The 18,662-nt window shown below is 34.0% G+C and overlaps 4 protein-coding genes across 13 annotated transcripts in view; all 4 read right to left on the reverse strand.

Moving 5' to 3' along the window:
• Nucleotides 1-2,353: 2,353 nt before the first annotated feature.
• On the reverse strand, nucleotides 2,354-7,385 carry LOC106649847 (solute carrier family 41 member 1-like). 7 transcript variants are annotated; one of them, XM_014367510.1, is made up of 8 exons: nucleotides 5,039-5,212; nucleotides 4,718-4,908; nucleotides 4,113-4,532; nucleotides 3,582-4,053; nucleotides 3,356-3,503; nucleotides 3,047-3,249; nucleotides 2,837-2,985; nucleotides 2,354-2,762 (listed from the first exon to the last, which is right to left on the reverse strand). In XM_014367510.1, exons 3-8 carry the CDS (start codon nucleotides 4,497-4,499, stop codon nucleotides 2,577-2,579), a joined length of 1,545 nt encoding a protein of 514 aa, XP_014222996.1. In that variant the 5' UTR covers nucleotides 4,500-4,532; nucleotides 4,718-4,908; nucleotides 5,039-5,212; the 3' UTR covers nucleotides 2,354-2,576. The 7 variants fall into 7 exon arrangements, with proteins under 7 accessions (XP_014222996.1, XP_023315114.1, XP_023315115.1 ...); XM_023459346.1 differs by having other exon boundaries at nucleotides 5,035-5,212; XM_023459347.1 differs by lacking the exons at nucleotides 4,718-4,908; nucleotides 5,039-5,212 and adding an exon at nucleotides 7,286-7,385.
• An 895-nt stretch (nucleotides 7,386-8,280) lies between these two features.
• On the reverse strand, nucleotides 8,281-10,588 carry LOC106649870 (kinetochore protein Nuf2-B). Its single transcript, XM_014367564.2, has 9 exons — nucleotides 10,269-10,588; nucleotides 10,023-10,196; nucleotides 9,818-9,962; nucleotides 9,540-9,748; nucleotides 9,319-9,465; nucleotides 9,006-9,244; nucleotides 8,762-8,938; nucleotides 8,518-8,680; nucleotides 8,281-8,428 (listed from the first exon to the last, which is right to left on the reverse strand). Exons 2-9 carry the CDS (start codon nucleotides 10,170-10,172, stop codon nucleotides 8,366-8,368), a joined length of 1,293 nt encoding a protein of 430 aa, XP_014223050.2. The 5' UTR covers nucleotides 10,173-10,196; nucleotides 10,269-10,588; the 3' UTR covers nucleotides 8,281-8,365.
• A 2,264-nt stretch (nucleotides 10,589-12,852) lies between these two features.
• On the reverse strand, nucleotides 12,853-14,492 carry LOC106652155 (ATP-dependent (S)-NAD(P)H-hydrate dehydratase-like). 2 transcript variants are annotated; one of them, XM_014370954.2, is made up of 3 exons: nucleotides 14,373-14,492; nucleotides 13,289-13,905; nucleotides 12,853-13,224 (listed from the first exon to the last, which is right to left on the reverse strand). In XM_014370954.2, exons 2-3 carry the CDS (start codon nucleotides 13,866-13,868, stop codon nucleotides 12,854-12,856), a joined length of 951 nt encoding a protein of 316 aa, XP_014226440.2. In that variant the 5' UTR covers nucleotides 13,869-13,905; nucleotides 14,373-14,492; the 3' UTR covers nucleotide 12,853. The 2 variants fall into 2 exon arrangements, with proteins under 2 accessions (XP_014226440.2, XP_023315067.1); XM_023459299.1 differs by lacking the exon at nucleotides 14,373-14,492 and adding an exon at nucleotides 14,018-14,129.
• A 321-nt stretch (nucleotides 14,493-14,813) lies between these two features.
• Nucleotides 14,814-18,662, reverse strand: part of LOC106652605 (bumetanide-sensitive sodium-(potassium)-chloride cotransporter) — a 30,113-nt gene continuing 26,264 nt past the window's right edge. For all 3 annotated transcript variants that reach the window (XM_023459298.1, XM_014371668.2, XM_014371676.2), the window contains exons 11-16: nucleotides 17,742-17,895; nucleotides 17,515-17,624; nucleotides 17,297-17,411; nucleotides 17,058-17,206; nucleotides 16,870-16,981; nucleotides 14,814-16,773 (exon numbers count right to left, since the gene is read on the reverse strand). In XM_023459298.1, coding sequence (XP_023315066.1) covers nucleotides 16,638-16,773; nucleotides 16,870-16,981; nucleotides 17,058-17,206; nucleotides 17,297-17,411; nucleotides 17,515-17,624; nucleotides 17,742-17,895 — 776 coding nt within the window. In that variant the 3' untranslated portion in view covers nucleotides 14,814-16,637. The remainder of the gene's footprint in view (nucleotides 16,774-16,869; nucleotides 16,982-17,057; nucleotides 17,207-17,296; nucleotides 17,412-17,514; nucleotides 17,625-17,741; nucleotides 17,896-18,662) is intronic.

Raw genomic sequence — 18,662 nt, forward strand, 5'->3', positions numbered from 1 at the left:
CACACAACGCAACATTATCTTGGATCAATTTGTAATATCGTTCGTTTGTTACAGCCGACTAATATCAAAGAGCATAAATTCATTTTTTCTGCCTATTAGCTTGCGTTTCAAGTTTTCTTAATTGACTCATTTTTGTGTCTTAATGATGTAATAGGGTTATTTATCTTAACAATCGATCGGAGTCTCGGTATATGAGCTCAGTTCGTTGAAAAGTTAATTTGAAGTTGAAGCGATGTACAATAATTTATACGCTTATTAATTTTATATTTGTTTTCGAATGAGGTGAACCGATATGAACTTGTAAAAGTATCAGCAACTCAAATATTCCGACTTTCGTAGACATATTCACGCTAACTAAATGCAAAGAACCAAAAAAGGATATGGGTCAATCGTAAAAAGGTCCAAATAGAGTACGGTTGTCCAAGCGCGGCAACTGACACGCAACCACTTGTTGTACTCGTTGAGCTTGCGGCTTTCAATGCGACTTAAAATTGTACCAAGATGCTATGCTACTGTACATATTATAGACTTACGAGAAGATGAAGAAGGCGAAGGCAATGGGTCATCGTAATGCAATAGAGTGCCGGCCGTTGCACCTGCGGCGGTTACCGTAGCTTGCGCCAAGCTCAAATTATCTGCTTCTTCGTATCATCTTAGGCGGCTTTCTTATAATACCATTAAAACTTGTCTAATTAACGAGTCATAGTGTCGTATCTCAAATATGAGGAGATGATCACCGATTCTTTGATTTTTTCCTTGCGTATTCGATCAAGTATATGCTGTCTGTGCTTCGCAATCCGCTTAAAAATTACTGTAGATCGGTAACACAACACTATTCGGTGAAGCGATCACACATTTTTGAATCGAACAGCGCAATCGACGCACAATGGGTCGATTTCTGTATGACGTTTTTTTCAATCACTTTCGTTCGGAGCTTTAACATTTCTGCAGATGCAAAAAAAAAAAAATACAAAAAAAATAAAAAAATTGAATAAAACGAGAGGAAGAAAAAGCCGATGAGAGCCGACGAAATCGGTAAGTCGAGGTCACGTGAGCTTGCAGAGTGGCCACTTTATTTAATACATAAGCTGTGTCTTCGCGAGAGGAGGGTCTAGTTGGCACTGACAGATCTAACTATTTCATAGAATGTATATACGACAGGGCAGCGGTAGCAACAGCAGTAGTGGTAGCTGCAGTAGCTTTAGCAATGGTAATAAAGCTTGCTCTTTCTTGCTCTCTCTCTCTCTCTCTCTCTCTCTCTCTCTCTCCATCTTGCAAATCGTGCGCTATATCGGTGTAATAATTTAAGTGCACGTGTAGGTACACGATACATCTATATAATAGGTGCGTTTCTCTCTGTCTCTCTTTCTATCTCTTTGCAGCTCACAAAGTCTGCACGTAGGTGTTCAAGTGTGTGAGTGCAAGCTCGATATTTACTCAGTCAATGCATAGATGAGAATAAACTAGTCATTTCAACAGGGTGATATATGTTAAAAAACCACAATTAAATTTGATGGTCTAAACTTCAACACTTTTGAGGCTTTTGTAAACTAATACGTGACAGAATTTTTTATACTCTGAATAATTGAGTTGAATATTTCAAGCACTACTCAACTAATGAAATTGCATTTTTAAGCAAAGCTGCTCATTATGAAGATGTGTACAAGAAAAATGCAAGCTCGCGTTTATAAGTACAAGCATTGGATGGAAAATTATTTCTAGGACAATCTAGAAGTGCGGACAGGTCTCAAGGCTATTAACAGCCTGAGAGATGATTTCTCTATTATACAGTTGAACAACTATTGTGCATGATAATGGAGCGCGCCTGGAGATAGACAGTAAAACTGCGATGAAGCCGAATAAGTAATACATCATTGCTCTCTCGCTCGGCGTCATTTATACTGGTCTCTCTCTCGCTCTCGCTATAATGCACCCAGTGCATGTACGTGTTCGTTGCGATTTGCGTGCATTTACATTAGACACTATGTAGTTATATGTATATGCATTGTCGGTGTTACAGCTCTCTGACATTGCTCTTCAGTCGAGAAACGATTCATCTGGCACTAATAACGCGATTTCAAATTTGCGTTAGTCGTTCTATTCATAGTTCTTCACTCGTCCTTATGACTATTTATCGTATTGATTGATCAAAAGTACTCCAGACACAATAGCTTTTTCTGTAACAAATTTTATATTTGAATTATACTATCTCATACATTCTCTCGATTTAAAATCTCCCACTGAACATACATTATACAACTTAACTATTCGTCGTTTCATTTATAACAAATATAAATACTCGAGTTTACAACTTTTATGAAATAAATATCTATTTACAAAACATCACTTTAAATTAATTTTACATTAAAATAATTATTTGATCCTAAAAACGATGTCATCAATTCATAATTAATTTTGATTTTTGTTACAACTCACATCCTAGGTACAACCAATTTTTCATTTTGTTTTGAAATCACGACGTTACACGACGATCTTTATATAAAGTAGATATCCATTAAAAATTATATTCAAATATACAAAGTTGTATTTACATATACATATCTTGCCTTTTTCTTTCAGTCTCCAACATCAGAATCTCCATCTCCAATGGCATTAAGTAAATGAAAGGCAATACCTAACAAAGCTGTTCCAATTAAATCACCTGCAGCAGTTAAATAGGGAATAGCTGTACTATCAGGATCCATGCCTCTATTCCACATCCAAACGACCAATAATCGAGCAATGTATAATAATAATATGACCTGAATGAATTAAAATTAATTTTGTATAACATTTCATGAGAGATTGAAAATCATATCATGTGAATGAATTTTACCTGCAAAAAAGCTGCAGTTAAGTAAAACGCCATAAAAGTAGGCGTAAATGATGTGTGTCCAGCTTTCAAATAACTGATAATGTAACTAAAGCACATGTGACCAGGAATAACCATTGTTAAAAGAAGTCGTGCTGTTTTTGCATGTCCACCTAAATTTTTTTATGAATTCATTGAGTGCCGTTTGTTGAAAATTTTTAACTAAAAATTTACCTTTCGAAAAGAAGACATAGAAAGGATTAATGCACATGACGGTTGTTTCTTCAGAATCTTTATTTTCTTGTTTGTGCATTGAAGTTGATATTCTACTAGCTTGAACAGCAGCAAGGTTTCCACCAACTCCATTAATAACTAGTTGGAAAACTGCAATACCTTCGTAGCTTGAAATTGTATAGTCTAAAATTAAGCCTCCGGCACTGTGTAAATTCAATATAAATTTATTCATTAGCAATTGATAGAAAATTATATAGAAATTTTATTATATATAGAAAATTATAAATGAAAATTAGTGTTTATATTTACCTGCTTATTAACATTGCAAAAATAACTGGAGCCCAGCCATGATTTAAAACTTCCTTGGTGAAAGGATTTTTAGCTGCAATAAAAGCCCAGACAGGAGTGACCAATACATAAAGTCCAATTATAATTGGGGCTATCCAGGGAGCTTCAGCTTTAACAAATATTCAAAACTTAGTTTATTTAAGTAGGTATTCAATTAATTTATCATTTTATAATATAAAATGCTTACCAATAGCATTATATAAAAAAGAAGATATCCAAGCAAGAAGAGCTAATGTTGTTAAATCTCCTAAAGATGCAGCAATGGGTGTTGCAACATTGTCTGGATTAATGTTCATACGCTTTGACAGCAATATTACCATGACCATTACTAAACCAAGTACAAAACTAGCAATACATGCTGTCACTAATGAGCTGGCACACAGAAGTAAACCGTGATGAATATTGAATTCTCCTTTAGGTAACCATCCTAAGGCAACAGCAGCAAGTGATGCTAATAATGCGACAACCATAGCTTGGCATTGGATTAAGGCTAGATTTCCAACAATTAAACTCCATTGCTGTTTTTTTGTATCCATGTGACCTAAATTGGCTTGGGTAGAAAGTCGAGATGCTAAAGTCATTTCTAGATTACCCTTTAAACCTAATAAGGCTGGAACTAGAATATAAACTTCTGAAACTTCTGCAAATACTGGCCAATGCTAAACAAAAATTAGTAAATGTGAACATTAAGCAATAAACATTTTCATTTAAAATTTACCTGAACAACATCAAGGAGTAAACTAGCAGCCACCATTCCAAAACCAGCTAATGCAAAAGGAATCAGTATTTGAAGAAAAGTAGAAACAACATTTTCTTCATCGCTAGCTTCTTCTGAGACTTTTGTAGATTTATCAGGTTTTTTATTTGATAAATCTGAATGGGAAGGTGCTATTAGTTGTTTTGTATCACAGTCATCGCTCAAGTCTTCGTCAGACTCATTCCCCAATAACTCCATCTTAACATCAGCCAAGTCATGATCAAGTAGTTCTTCATTGCCTGAACCCACCATTTTTTTCCGAGACTTGGAGCTCTTTTTGTAAGATTTTCTTTGACGTAGTTCTCTTGTAGTAGTATTTTGTTTTGTTTTAAACTCCGCATTGTGCATTGTACAATATCAAATACTGACTACTACCACTTGCTGTAAAAAAAAAAATGAATTCCATTCAGTGTTACAATAAAATATTATGAAAAATATACATATGACTAGTGTCTGTGGTATTCATTTGTGATGTTAAATTTTAAATGAAATGTAAACAGTAAAATTTGTGAATTTAGAGAGCAATGAAAAGAAAATTTGAACCAAGTCAACCTTGTCATTCTTACTTGGAATCATTTTGTCATTCAAAACCTGTAAAAATTAATGTTCGAATTCCTTGGACAACCGATTTTTATAAAATAGCGGATTGGCGAATTAATAAAAATGATAAGTGAATTCTCTTAATTCTTCACGCACTGCACGATTCGTAGAATATAATAATTTTTCTCTGGTCTACTCTTTCAACAATATTTGTCCTCTAAAAAATATTCAATAGAGAATTAACAATGGCAATGCTGCCATGTGTACAATATAAAAGTGTATTTATAAAAAGCACAATTATTAAGGTTAAGCGAATAAACTAAAAGCAGCGAAATTCGTTTACCAACACATCGATACTGAAGGAAGAGCAAGTATGAAACATACGTTTTGTAACTCTTTAGGAGACAAAAAAGTATAAAGCAAATAAAACTAAAAGCGTGTGAAATTAGAGAAGAATAAAGCAACGCCGAACGCAAACATAAGATTCGAAACGATGCCAAATCTCTTTTCCATTATACGTATGTACATGTAATCGTGCCTTTGTAATTGTCTCACAATCAACACTTGTGAGTTGTGAAGAGGTGAATTGTTCGTTATCGCATTGTTTACAAGATTAGATTAAAGGCGTTGGCATGCAACAGCCTATGAAAATCGAAGGCAACCTCACCTCGACAATACGAAGGCAATGGAATTGGCGGCAATGCGGTTGGCGAGCGGCCTACCCAGACACTCTGCCCTATTAGACGAAAGGATATACAACGAGATGCACATGGTTTAATTTCTGGTCCCGCGGCTTGTGCCTACACTCGAATAAGTACGAATTTGTGCACATGCATAAGTCAGACTGTACAAGCTTACAGCAGCTTCAAGATTGCAGGCCGGAAAAAGTGTCCAGCAGACAGCTGATCTATAAGGGTATATGGGTGATTACAAAGAAAAAGGTTTTCTTGTTCCTAAACTTTTATAGACTGCTCTGAATTAGCATTTACGTTGAATAATCAATCGTTTTATTACGCTGAAACGATTATAATGCTAACAGTACAGTGACTCGCAAACATGAGGTGAATACAAAATTCAAAGAAAAAATTTATATAATATAAAAATACTGATTTCATCATATTTACTCTGAGATGCCAGCGACTGGAGCCGTTCAAATATGATTGATTAAAATTATAATTAGATTGGACTATAAATGGGAAAATTCGTGCACGAAATTTCAAATAATCATAGTTTTCTGTTAATTTTTGCACATGAAACTCAAATTGCTTTCTCATAGAGAAAGCTCAGTGACAGACTCGAAAACGAGCTTTTGACCCAGGAATCGTAGGACAATTTCGTTAAAATTTTATTTTTTAATTTATACGCGATAAAAGATTAATCCATTCTCAATCATTACCTAAGTAAGACCTGAGCTTATAAACTCTCAAAAAATTTGAATTTGATTTGAAACTCTAATTTGGTGAGTAAAAACGAAATAGAGCTTTAACAAATCAACTGACTGTATTAAAATATCGTGCTTAACTGCTCTTCGAATGGTCGGTTAAAAAAACTTGTTTGATTAAATGATACAAAAGCTTTCCGAAAATTTGATTCATATTACGTACGTGCTAAAATACAAGCTCAATTCATAATATCAAGTATAAGTAGGCCTACATCTATTAGTTATTTTAGGTACGAATAAATGTACACAGTATGTAAGTCGAGTATGAAAGTGGATAGCACGTTGCACTTAGTCAATACAGTTCAGTAGGCAGTGCAGACATACACAGATGAGACTGCAGATATCTCGTGCATATTATAATAGTGTTGCACTCACTGGACAGAGTTCACAGACTTGTATAAATTGCAGTGCAGTGGCGACGGCGCGCTAAGTGATTTGTCCAAAGTAGGAACATCAGGCGTGCACATAGGTGTGCACATGCAATATATTCAAGTTTCGCGCCGATGATACAATGATTAAAATTTACAAGCCGAATCTACTTCTAAAATTTCTAAGCTTGATGCGATCGTGTTGGGCTACGAGAGTTCATTTTTTCACTTCACCATTGTGGTTCTTGAACTATTTTTTTTTTTTTTACATTAAGAAGTTATTGACGAAATTGCTTTGTACTAAAATGCACTTCGATATTTATTAGTGGATTAAATTTAAATTCTTGTTTTTTCATGTACTTAACTCTATTGTAGCTGTAAACAATGTTATTAATAATGTTTTCTGATCGATCACTTCATTGGCTCAAAGCCAAAAGATTTCCAATTTGCCTTATCCGCCAAGTCTCAATGAGCGCCCTACAGAGCTTTTACATTATCTACAGCGTAAGAAAGAACCTATTTAAGTTTACGTAGTATAAATTAGTACCTTCAGCTTTTATCTAATTAAATTTACATTTTTTCTTCGTTTTTTTTTCTACAATCTCCAATTTTTCAAATAAAATTATTATCTTGATATGGTGCAAAGATAGTTTGAATGAACAAGTAATGAATTTAATTATGAATCGAAATAAGTGACGGTAGTATCGTTCATGTTATTGTGAGAGTAGATGAGATAATTGACAGCAGCGAGTTTGTTTGAATATTTTTTAAAAAGATGTGCGTACAGTTACCAGGCGGATGGGCCGATCAAAAAGTAGTGCAGCTTTGGCAGTGCTTGCGAGTACAGCGGCCAGTGGTGCGCTCCGTAGCTTTGACTAATGCGTTCTCGTCTTCAAATAAGAGTACGCGTCTGTCGGCGGCGCGTTCCGCTTGCGGACAATGGCATTGTGCCCATATGCGATGCGAAGCCAGCAGCAGCAGCAGAGCTTAGACCGGTGGTGTGCCGCGCCTTCTAATGTCAAAATGCTCCCCGACTTGTACTGCTTTTACAACTTCTGCATGCTGGTCGTGTATAGGAGCGACGAGCTCGCGACGATCAGTAGTATTTCTGCGGGCTCGAGGGCTGCGCGTAAAAAGCTCGAGCTTGGCAAAGCTCTATAAACTGATACCGAAGCTGTTATTCGATCTCTGCGTATCACTGAACACACCGATCGAAATAATTGTGAATTTTGAGGGACAAAACTGTCGCCACTGTCGTCTAAAGACTTCAGTGTCTGCAAATGTTTAATAATATTTTATGTGACCATTTGATTAATTATCCCTGTGAAACAGAGACCTTAAAAACAGTGAGAGGTAGAAAAACAATTTACGTCAGTTCAAACAATTTATATGCATTTACCTATACTTTGCAGGTGGTTGCATAACTCGTGTTTCAAATATAACAATCTCAGTAAAAATTCAAACGCCATTACTTCAAATAGAATGAAGCCATCTTATAGAAACGGCTCCTGCCCAAGTAAATTATTGAAAAATAATTAATACTACTAATAGAACATTTTTTAGTACAGAGATAATCAAAAAGCTTAAGAGTTACAGATAAAAAAATTATATAACTATATTTATTATTAATATACCGTATAAATACACGTAAATTATTAAAATTTTATATTTCTTAAGTAAAAATTATATTATCTACTTAAGAATATGAGTAATAACAGCTTTCAACACCAAAGCCAATATCAGATTTACAGAGCTCTTCGAATTCAACTTTCCGTAAAAATTGAATATTTTGCTATGATTTTAACTTTAAAAACACCGTAATTCATTATGTACTATTTTATAGAATGACACCAAATCAATCTTGTCTATAATTTTTCATGATTACTACAGAATACTTTTTCCATAATTTGTTTTCGTAGATTCATCTCCTACAAATAAAATAAATAAATAAAATTAATTTAGTTTTATGAATATCATATAAGTTAAACTTTTATTCTATACAATTTTGTTCATTTACCTCTAATATTTTTTTTCTGAAATAATTTTCAAACTCTTTCAACTTTTTATTGCCATCATTTTCGGTTGCTTTAATTTTCGATAATTCATGTTCTAAAATTGATTTCTTTCCATTAAACTCCAACTTCACACGCTCTAACATTTCTTTTTGAGAATTGCACTCTCTATATTAAAATAAAGAATTTACCATAATTTATTGGAGTAAATCAGACAAGTAAGAAGAATAATATTATCTTAAGCGTTACCTCTCTTTATCAAGAAGTTGATTATCTAATTCAAATAACAATTGCTTATGACTTTCATAGTCATTGTCTGTTGAATGATCAGTTGAATTTTGTTTTTCAATACTTGACCATCTTTGAATGTCATGGTTTAATGTATTCAATTTTTTCTCCGCTAATTTCAAGTTTTCAGTCGCTTCCCTATAAAAAATGAATGATTCATGAATACACAGTTTATTTAATATTTTTGCCAGAAACAGCAATTTACTTCAGTTGTTTGTAAGTGTCTTTAGAATTAATCTGAAACTTGTCATTGAGATCTTTGACCAACTCCTGAGCACTTTCATTTATTTTTATTTGTAATTTCTTTTTTTGAATGGAGTCATTCAATGCCTGTCGTTCTTCTTTTTTCATTTCTATAACTTTTTTTAGTTCACTTGAGCGGCTAGCATATTCTTCTGGAGATTTTACAATTTTGGATTGTAATTCAACTGTTATTTTATGAAGCTGCCAAATATTAAACATAAGTTTGAATATAATTAATACTCAATTATATATTTAAGAAAATCAATTAAAAATACCTGGACAGCTTTGGCTTTCAAATCGGTAAAATGTTTATGTTTATCTTGATGTCTGGTCATGATTTCTCCCACTTGATTTTCTAACTCTTGTTTTTTTTTATTGTTATTTTCAATATGTTTTTGAAGATTTTCTATTTCTTTTTGCAGCTGAAAACAGTGATTGTTAAGAATCAATCTGAATCGATTTTACTTACAACGATATGATTTGAGAATAAAATTACCATTTGTTTATATTCAATCTTACTCTCTCTTTCATCGATAGTTGCTCCAATTTTAGCAATTGATAAACTTTTATTTTCTATCATATCATCAATTTCTCTTTGACGATTATCCAATTCTCTAAAGCTTGTTTCATGTTCAACCATTTTATTTTTGAAGTAAGCAAAAAAGTTAAAAAGAATCTTAATTTGTCTTCGAGCTCTTTTAGGACCTATGAATTTTATATCCATTATTAGATAAAAGCAAGTAGTTTGAATTATATTAATATAATATTACTTACCTGGACTAATGATATCTGTAAGACAAAGATCAACCAAAAATATTTCATTGCAAAATGATGAAAGAGCAGAAAATAAATTGATTACTTTGATTACCTCCCATGGAGAATCTGGACTTGATAGACACTCAAGTTGCTCCAATGTAGGCTATAAAATTGGATAGTGATTATTTGGTCAATATAAAAAATGATTAAAAATGAAACTTACATTTGCAATTTGATTTACATCCAAATGATATCTACTCAAGTATTCTGTGATTAAATATATCATAAATTCTTCTGTAGGATTTTGTAAATTTTTCATGTCTACTTGAATTCCGGATTCCTCCAAAACACCTTGTAAAACTTCTGGCTCCATTTTGTGGAATTTTTATTATTGACCCTTTCGAAGTAATTAATGATTCGGTATTAGTGTTTATTTATCAAATCTTATTGCAAGATTTTAAGTACATACCAATTTAAAGAAGTTATAATTTTACGTGTGAGCTGAAAGTCAGTTACAGTCAGAATCCAACAGTAGGCGGATCTCAATGTTTTCAAATTCAAACAGCAGCAGACTGCGCACAGATGCCGAGGCCAATCTTTCGATTCATTCCTTTCGAAGATTTCTTCACAACCATCCATACAGTATTCTTTAACTATAATGTTATTTTCTATACCCGATGATATTATATACTATGCTGATTAGATGTGCAAACTTTATTTGTTGATAAACAATAACGTAACAGAAAATTCGCAACTGCATTAGTTCGCACTCTAACCATTGCGCGATTATTACGCGCTCAACAACAAAACAAACCCGCCGTGCGCCAGACGTCAACGCCAAAATCTGAGATATGATACGCCATCTTCCATCTATACAACGAATCAATATTTGAATTAAATTATCGACTAAACTGTAATAGAGGAAACTTGCTAGGTACGCAGTAGTACCTACCGAACCATCCTTTATAATATTCGATCATTTTTTATTCGAGTCCTAGAAGCGTTTAGTTTCACTTTTAAATTATTTTAATACCGTATTGTAGTAATTAATTATAAAATTATTGCATTTATTGTGTCGAAAAAGTTAATATCACTTTACTTTATGCATTTATGCAAGAAAATGTCTAGGTACTTGGTGATGATTTCTTAGGTAGTCAGACACTAGCAGGCATACCCTATGAAACTACAATTGGTATCAATACCACTAATGCCAAGTGGATTGGACTATTATTTTTGTAACAGAACTAAAATTAAAATCAATAAAACATTCATTCAAGCTCACATGATGAAATTGCAGGTAACGATTTGAAAATGGGACGAAAATCAAAGCGGAAGCACATAACTGGACCATCTTTCAAATCGAATAATTCGAAATACAACGCACGCATCAACGATGAAATCTTAATAGAAAAATCATTAGCCACTTATGATAACGGAAAGATTAAACATATCCCCGTATCACGCCGAAGAGGTCGACCACAAAGAATGTGAATTGCAACTGGATTTTCGCCCTCGGCCTTATTTCGCCCCAAGTCTTTGCTACTTTTCATCAAGCCCTGCACCGCTGAAACGAGTGTGCTATATGTGATTCCTGCAATATGGTTGTTTACTGCTCTCTAGAGCATCATCAACAGAACGTGAAATCTCATAAACAATTGTGTACGGTCGTCACCGAAATTTTCTGACGCAATCACGCATTTGACTTGGCCAAAAATTTAAATGCCGACGAATACAGAAGTTTTCGCATCGAAATGTTACACATTGTTCAAACGGCCTTAGGTCGGTGAATGGAACTTTGGGAGCGGGAAATTTTGCTCTATCCAAAACTATGCAGAGCTTGTCACGCGTCCGAGAATTTGGAGCAGTGCGACAAGGGCCTCATGGAATTTTTGAAAATGACAAACCGGATTTAATTTGTTTATTTAACCCTGGACTTTACCGAACATCAGGATTTGCCAATCAAGTTGGTATACTCTGAAATAATTTTCATTTAAACAAATTTCATTTTTAAATCAATACATTTTACTCTTTGCAGAATACTTGGCCTCTAACGATAGAAAAATTGTGTAACTATGGGGTACCTATACTAATTACATCCTATACCGAAGTAGAATCGGCTCGGCTTCGCCTCGCGGCCACTAATTACACGTACTCTGAGTCTTTTCTGTTTTTCGCGGCCTAGGGCAGTAATATACTATTACAGAAGAAAAACAAATTTCAAATTATCTTTCCCAATGATTTTTTTTCATCTCGATACTATACACACATAAAAAATACTGCTTATGATATGACAATCCCGTAAGATAACAATATTTATACTTCAATGACTTTACATAAAATGTTCTAGCAAATAGGACTAAGCTTCCAAACGTTATTTACGAAAGTGCAATTTACTTGTACATTTTATTCTACAAACTTATGAACTACATTTAATCATACTACTCGATGAACATAAAATTGCATGAAAATTGAATCGAAATTGAAATATCTTCAACTATTACATTCGTTTTAATTTTTTGATCAATTATGAGCAGTGAACTCGACGTGCTATGAAAATTATTTTTTCAAGCACCAATCATTTATTATATATAATGCAATCTTTAAGTATCAACTTATAGATATAGAACGCTCAAAAATTGTTCTCTAAAGAATTTTTGTAAGTTATTTACCTTACTTAATGAGTTAAATGAAAAGAAGAGAAAACTCCAGGAGAGGCTCCACTTTCATACACAAATTCGCCGGGATGTGTTATTCACGTTGCAAATCGCAGAATGCAAAGTACAAACTGTTTTCAATTTTCGCTCCTGATCGCAATATAGATGGCAGCGAAAGGCCTGTCAAAATTTGCTCACTATTTCATCCCACTATGTTATCAGTCGTAAATATTGTAATAGTTATTGTTACATCAGGCAGTCTTAAATTTTTTTCTTAAATTTCATCTTAAAATAGTTAACAATTCAGTTTAATAATTAAGAATAAATTTGGTCAATCTTATTTTTTGCAATATTTATGTAAATATACATAATCCCTATTACGATGATATTATCAAATTTCTTAATCTATTTCTAAAATTTTATAAAAGTTATTTGATAAACAATTGAGCATATCGCTTGCCAGCATTCCACGGTGATTCTCTGTAAAAGTAAAAGCATTCGTTTCACGAATAAGTCTTGATGCTGCATAGCAAGCAAGCATATCTGCATTTAATGTTGTCAGACTATTTTCCTCTAAAAACTTTGACAAGGAGGCATTGTTCTGCTGAGCCCACCAAGTTAATACCGATAAAGATCCAGATAGCAAATCACCTTGTCCACCACAACGTCGACCTGACCCTGACACGGAGCAACGAATGCTTACTGCATTTGAAGAGATAATATCAGATTTTCCCTTGAGAAGTACTATAGCATTTGGACCAATTTTATCAGCTACAACAATAATGAATTATGTATTATTACATTCTGTTTACTCATCCTGATAATAGAAACGTACCAAGTTCCTTGACTTGCTCATCTTTAATATCTGCACTTGGATCAATAGTTTTGTTTAAGAATTTTTTAACTAATCTACTGAATTCCATAACATTTGGAGTAAGAAAAACTTTTGAGCAATTTGATAGTAATTCTGGATTTTCACTAACTAAATATAAGCCATCAGCATCTATGATCAAAGGTTTTGAGTTAATTTTACAATAGTTTATTATTGAAGTTACAGGCCCATTTAAAATATGTGAATCTCTGCCTAAACCAGGACCAATCAGAATCACATGCAAGCGATCCAACCATGGTTCAATCAATTCGAAAGCACACTCAAGGTCCAAATAAGGTTGAACAATCAATTCTGGGCTATAAGACTTGATAGCGGTAGCTGCTTCTCTGCAGCAAAATACATATGCCAAATCAGCCCCCGTTCTTAGTGCACTCATTCCTGCATAGAACGGAGCACCAGTATACTCTACAGAACCTCCAATGATTCCAATCCTTCCATTTTGTCCTTTATGCTTATTTACATTCAAACTTGGTACCAAATATTTGGCTGCTTGTAAATAAATATCTTCTGAAGCAGTTGACATATTTGTTTTTGTGCAAAATTTAGTGAACGTCTTAGTCCTACGAAAGGATTTTGATACAAATAGCATTTGAGATAGTTATAATTTTTATTATAATTTATAGAATTTAAGAGATAAAGAGCCTATTTTTACAGACTACGCGATGACAGTACCTTTACCACTCAGCAAAGCAATAATTGTAAAAACGTCTGCTATTGTAGTAAACCGATTATATAGAATTAGGTATGAATGGCAGTAACAGGATATGAATTATTATCAGTTTAATAGTAGGTAGACCACAGGATAACCGCAAACGCTAGCAAGCGATAATGATACAATCATTCACATTATAAGCTTTTTGCAAAGTCACGTTTGAATTTCATTGGTCTTCGTTCAGTGGTCGAAATGAATCACGTTCAATCGCGAATGGCAAACATAATTTTGCACGCCTAAATACCGGTATTTTCAAAAGGTCGTTGCTACTTGTACGAAAACTGGAATTTTATCACATAAATTTATCGTACTTACAACGAACACAGACCTGGACACGTGCAGAACCGTCTTCAAATGTCTATTTCATTGACATTCGATTATCATTGTATAATATAAAGGAGTTTTGACAGCTTCTAAGGCGATGTAAACAAGAGATTTAATTGCAGAACTTGGTAAATAACTAACTGACATCTGTCATTATCGACTCCACCAACCCCCACTGCTGCAATCAACACACGTGTCAGCCGGCGTTTTTAAATTGGTCTCTGACGGTCAGCTATTGTAGACGTGTGATTCTTGATCTTGAAGCTGAAATGAATAGCTTTTTTTACATTTTTAAAAACCGCAAGCGAGGAAGTATTAATGAGTCTTTGATATGATACTGAAAATGGAATTAACGCTTCGCTCGTATAATGAATTTATGAGGTTCAAATGGAGTATTTTAACGTCGTTGGTCTTCCAAATGTTTTAAGTACGTATTGTTAAAAAAACCATTTATTTTTCTTTATTATCTTAAATCATAGTACATTATTCTCTATTTCAAATAGTTTCAATTTTACAATCGTTATTATTGTTACTATAACTATAATTACTATAATCGTGGATACCTACACAATGTAAAGTACTACATACAATTCTTAAAATCTATTTGAATAATTTTTTCTTCTTTACATAAAAATACTGCTCGTGGACAAATATTCGCCATTGAGAGCATTGACATATTATCACCGGCAATGATGCATCCTGTATTATTTTTTTCATCTTATACTTCCAACAACAAAAAATCGTTATAGTTTAACAAGATCGATTTGCCATTCTTTGTAATGATATCAATGCGTTTATAGTAATGTTTTTTTTTACAACTTTAAAATGGCAACGTACTAAGATCAAATATATTGATGTATATAGTAATATTGGTAAAAGAAATTTTTACGCTGCTTTATGAAAGCAACGCACGGATATAGAGTTAATTGTTGTATCTCTCAGGTTTTTGTTCATTCATCCAAATCAGATACTGGAAATACGATCGACGAAATTCCGTACTGATCTCATTATAATTTCAATTTACAGAGATATATATATATAATATTCGCTTCGGTAACGGGAAGATAGTACACTGTAGAACGCCGAAAAATATAGAATATTTGTTCATAGATATCTATAGAGTAACTTTGTGCTTTTATACGTAAAAGTAAACGAGTTAACTATATTTTCTGTATTATATATTTATGTAGAATTGTAAGTAGCACGTGGTGGAGCCTCATTGAAAATGACCAATCGAGGCTCGACCGATTTGAAATACGTTGCTCGAGAAACAGTATACGAGGACCTCGATACAATCCCACATTACTCATAGTTTCTGCATCATTCAACTGCACCTCGTCGAGTCCTAAGAAACGTCATACATACTAAAATACTATAACCAGGTCATTACATTCAAAACCTTAACACAATAATCTTTTGGCGTTTTATAAATATTATAAATTTTTTTCTCTCTCTCTTTTCTCATACTTGGAGTTTGATTAAATTTGCTTTTCGATCGCGCCGAGACCTGCTCGCTAAAAGATATATATAATATACGCTTGTAAAATGAACAAATTGCTTATCAATTGTATTTTTAGCTTAAAATATTCGATTGAAAAGTATACACACACAAGTAAGAACGGTATTGAGAATCGAATTCACTTGATTAAAAATATAATATTCACGCCAGTAATATAATACGTGTCTTTTTCTTTGTTTCGTTTTATCTTTATACATTAAAATATTCCGTTTTATTATATTACAGGCGCGTTTTCGACGTATCGTATAAAAAATTCACGCGTAACACATAAAATACAAACAAACTACTAATAAATGTCAATCGTCGAATCTCAATGTTCGCTCGTCAATTATAACTTACTATTGATCAAGTATTATTATTTTTTTCCTTAATTTAGTGAGTTACGCGACTATCAACGAGTTACATGTTATAAATGTATAATGTGTGAACTTTCGCCTGTAATAGACCGCGACAATCATTCATCCCAACCGAGTAGAAAATTCACACCGTAATAATACAAACTATATTAATTAATACATCACGCGGCAAATGTAACGCACTCGCATCTTTTACATAGCAATCGCACTTGTGGAGTTTTTTGTTAGTTTCTTTCTTTTTTTTCTTTTTTTTTCTTTTTTTTTTTTTAATTATCATTCAAAAATGTGACGATGAAAAAATCTGCTTTTTTGCACGTGTATAGAGGCGTGTGTAGGTGTGTTTTAATGTGAATCGAGTCTAAGTACTACGAGCACGAAGTACTACGAGTAGAAGGTCAGGACCGACGTGTTGTTGCCCCTGATGAGTAGAGTCGGCGGCATGTCGCGCGTCAGGCACTCCAGCCACGCCATGTAGAGCGGCGCCGACACTGCGCCCTTTCTTGGCATCGGTAGCGACCTGTCGACGCGAACATCGAATATCGATTCGGTTGTTAATGTTGGTTCTCGCATTGAATAAAAAAAAATATATCCTTATCAATGGTAATATACTCACATTACGACCAGCGTACTATCGCTTGAGTTTTCTAAAAGTAATTCTCTGAGCCTCAGCTGCCTGAACGTCTTGTCCCTCAGAGTGTTAAGTTCGTTTTCGGTTACTATACAGTCTGAAAAAAACATCAGATATATTGTTCACGTAATAATTATTTAACATTATTATTTTTTGAAATGATTAAAACTCACCTTCGTTATTACTATCGTCGTTGTTGCGGAAATCTGCTATTAATTTGTCGAAGAAATTTTGCGTCTCCACCTTCGGCATGACGCTTATGTCATCGACCATCTTTAAGCTCGTGTACTTTATTCGGAATTTCAACATTATCTCCGCCATTCTGAAAAACGATAATGATTAATGCTCGGTATTAGCGCGAATGATTCAACGGAAAATACGTATTATATAGCAAGTCAGAAAAGAAACCTACTCTTTTTCCTGCGCCGTGATGTCGAGTTTTTGACTTCCCAAAGCGAAGATTCTCATTTGGCAATTTTCCCACTGCGATCTATTGTTAATTATGTACGGCAATAGGACGGTCAAACCTGCACGATTGATCGAATTGTAGAAATAAAAACAAAAACAAAATTGTAAATGACAAAGAGAAAAGTCATCGTTAATTATAGAAATTAAAACTGATTCGCGTACCTCCATCGTCGTACAACCACCAAACGTCGATAACGCCAGTTTTGTGCTTCCTCTGGAAAATTGACGTGTCTTCCGGTACGGCGGGTAGAGCTCCGTTAGGCTTGTGATTCCTGCGCAAATCGATTCCGTTCCCAAGCAAGAAGTACACATTCAATCAATGTCATTTAAAGGCACTCAAAAGAGCGAGAGAGAGAGAGAGAGAGAAAACGAAAAAAAAATCTACTTACAATAAGAGTCTCTCGGCGATGTGTCTTCGTTTGTGCTTTATCTGCTCCTTATTGTTCGTCGTCGTCGTCGTAGTCGTCGTGGTTTTGCCGTTGATCGGCGAATCCTTGACCGACACCGCCTGATTGTTGGCTTCGGGTGCTATGTAATGCGTGCCTAAAATATGAAGAAAAAAAGGAGTCGTCACAGTCACGGACGTTTACGAAAACGAAAACAAACTCGCGGACATTACTTTTAGCGAGCGGCGAGAGATGTTTGTGAAAAAAATTGCCATTCGCACTGATAAAATCGTGTCTGTGCGCAAGTTTGTGTGTGTGTGTATGTGTGTGTGTGTGTGTGTGTGTGTGTGTGTGTGTGTCATTGGCGGTCGTCGCGCAAGAGGAAAAAAAAATTAGCATACCGCGTATGCATTTTTTTCATAATATAATAATAAAAAAGATCGTACGATCGTGAGTGTCCACGCCGACCGTTCTATCTCGACCGAAGTCGCTCGCTACGAGTAATATCCAGTTTTCGCCAATCAATAAGTTTGTTATTATTGCAATTGACTATATAGATACGTATATTTTTTGATAGATCGATGAAAGAAAAATAGCTTTGTCTCTTACGTGCTCCGAGAAGAAAAATTCGTTTTATGAACTGTTTAGCACCTGAATGAACAATTTATGTTTTCTGAGTTTCTTTGGTTTTTTTTTTAAATTTATTTTTAATCATTTCAAATCACTCTACTGGGAACACAGCCAAAAAAAACCAAAAAATTCGAATGAAAAATAATATAAAAAATTACAAGCTCGCAATAATATAAGCAAAAATCCACTGAATAAACAATTCCGCGCTTTAATAATAATAATACAGTAATAAAAACTGCATCGTAAAAGAAGCTTTTTTTCCAACATCTACATCACACACATCATTTCATCTCT

Source organism: Trichogramma pretiosum, unplaced genomic scaffold (genome assembly GCF_000599845.2).
Source record: "Trichogramma pretiosum strain Unisexual culture from Peru unplaced genomic scaffold, Tpre_2.0 scaffold44, whole genome shotgun sequence".
Lineage (NCBI taxonomy): Eukaryota > Metazoa > Arthropoda > Insecta > Hymenoptera > Trichogrammatidae > Trichogramma > Trichogramma pretiosum.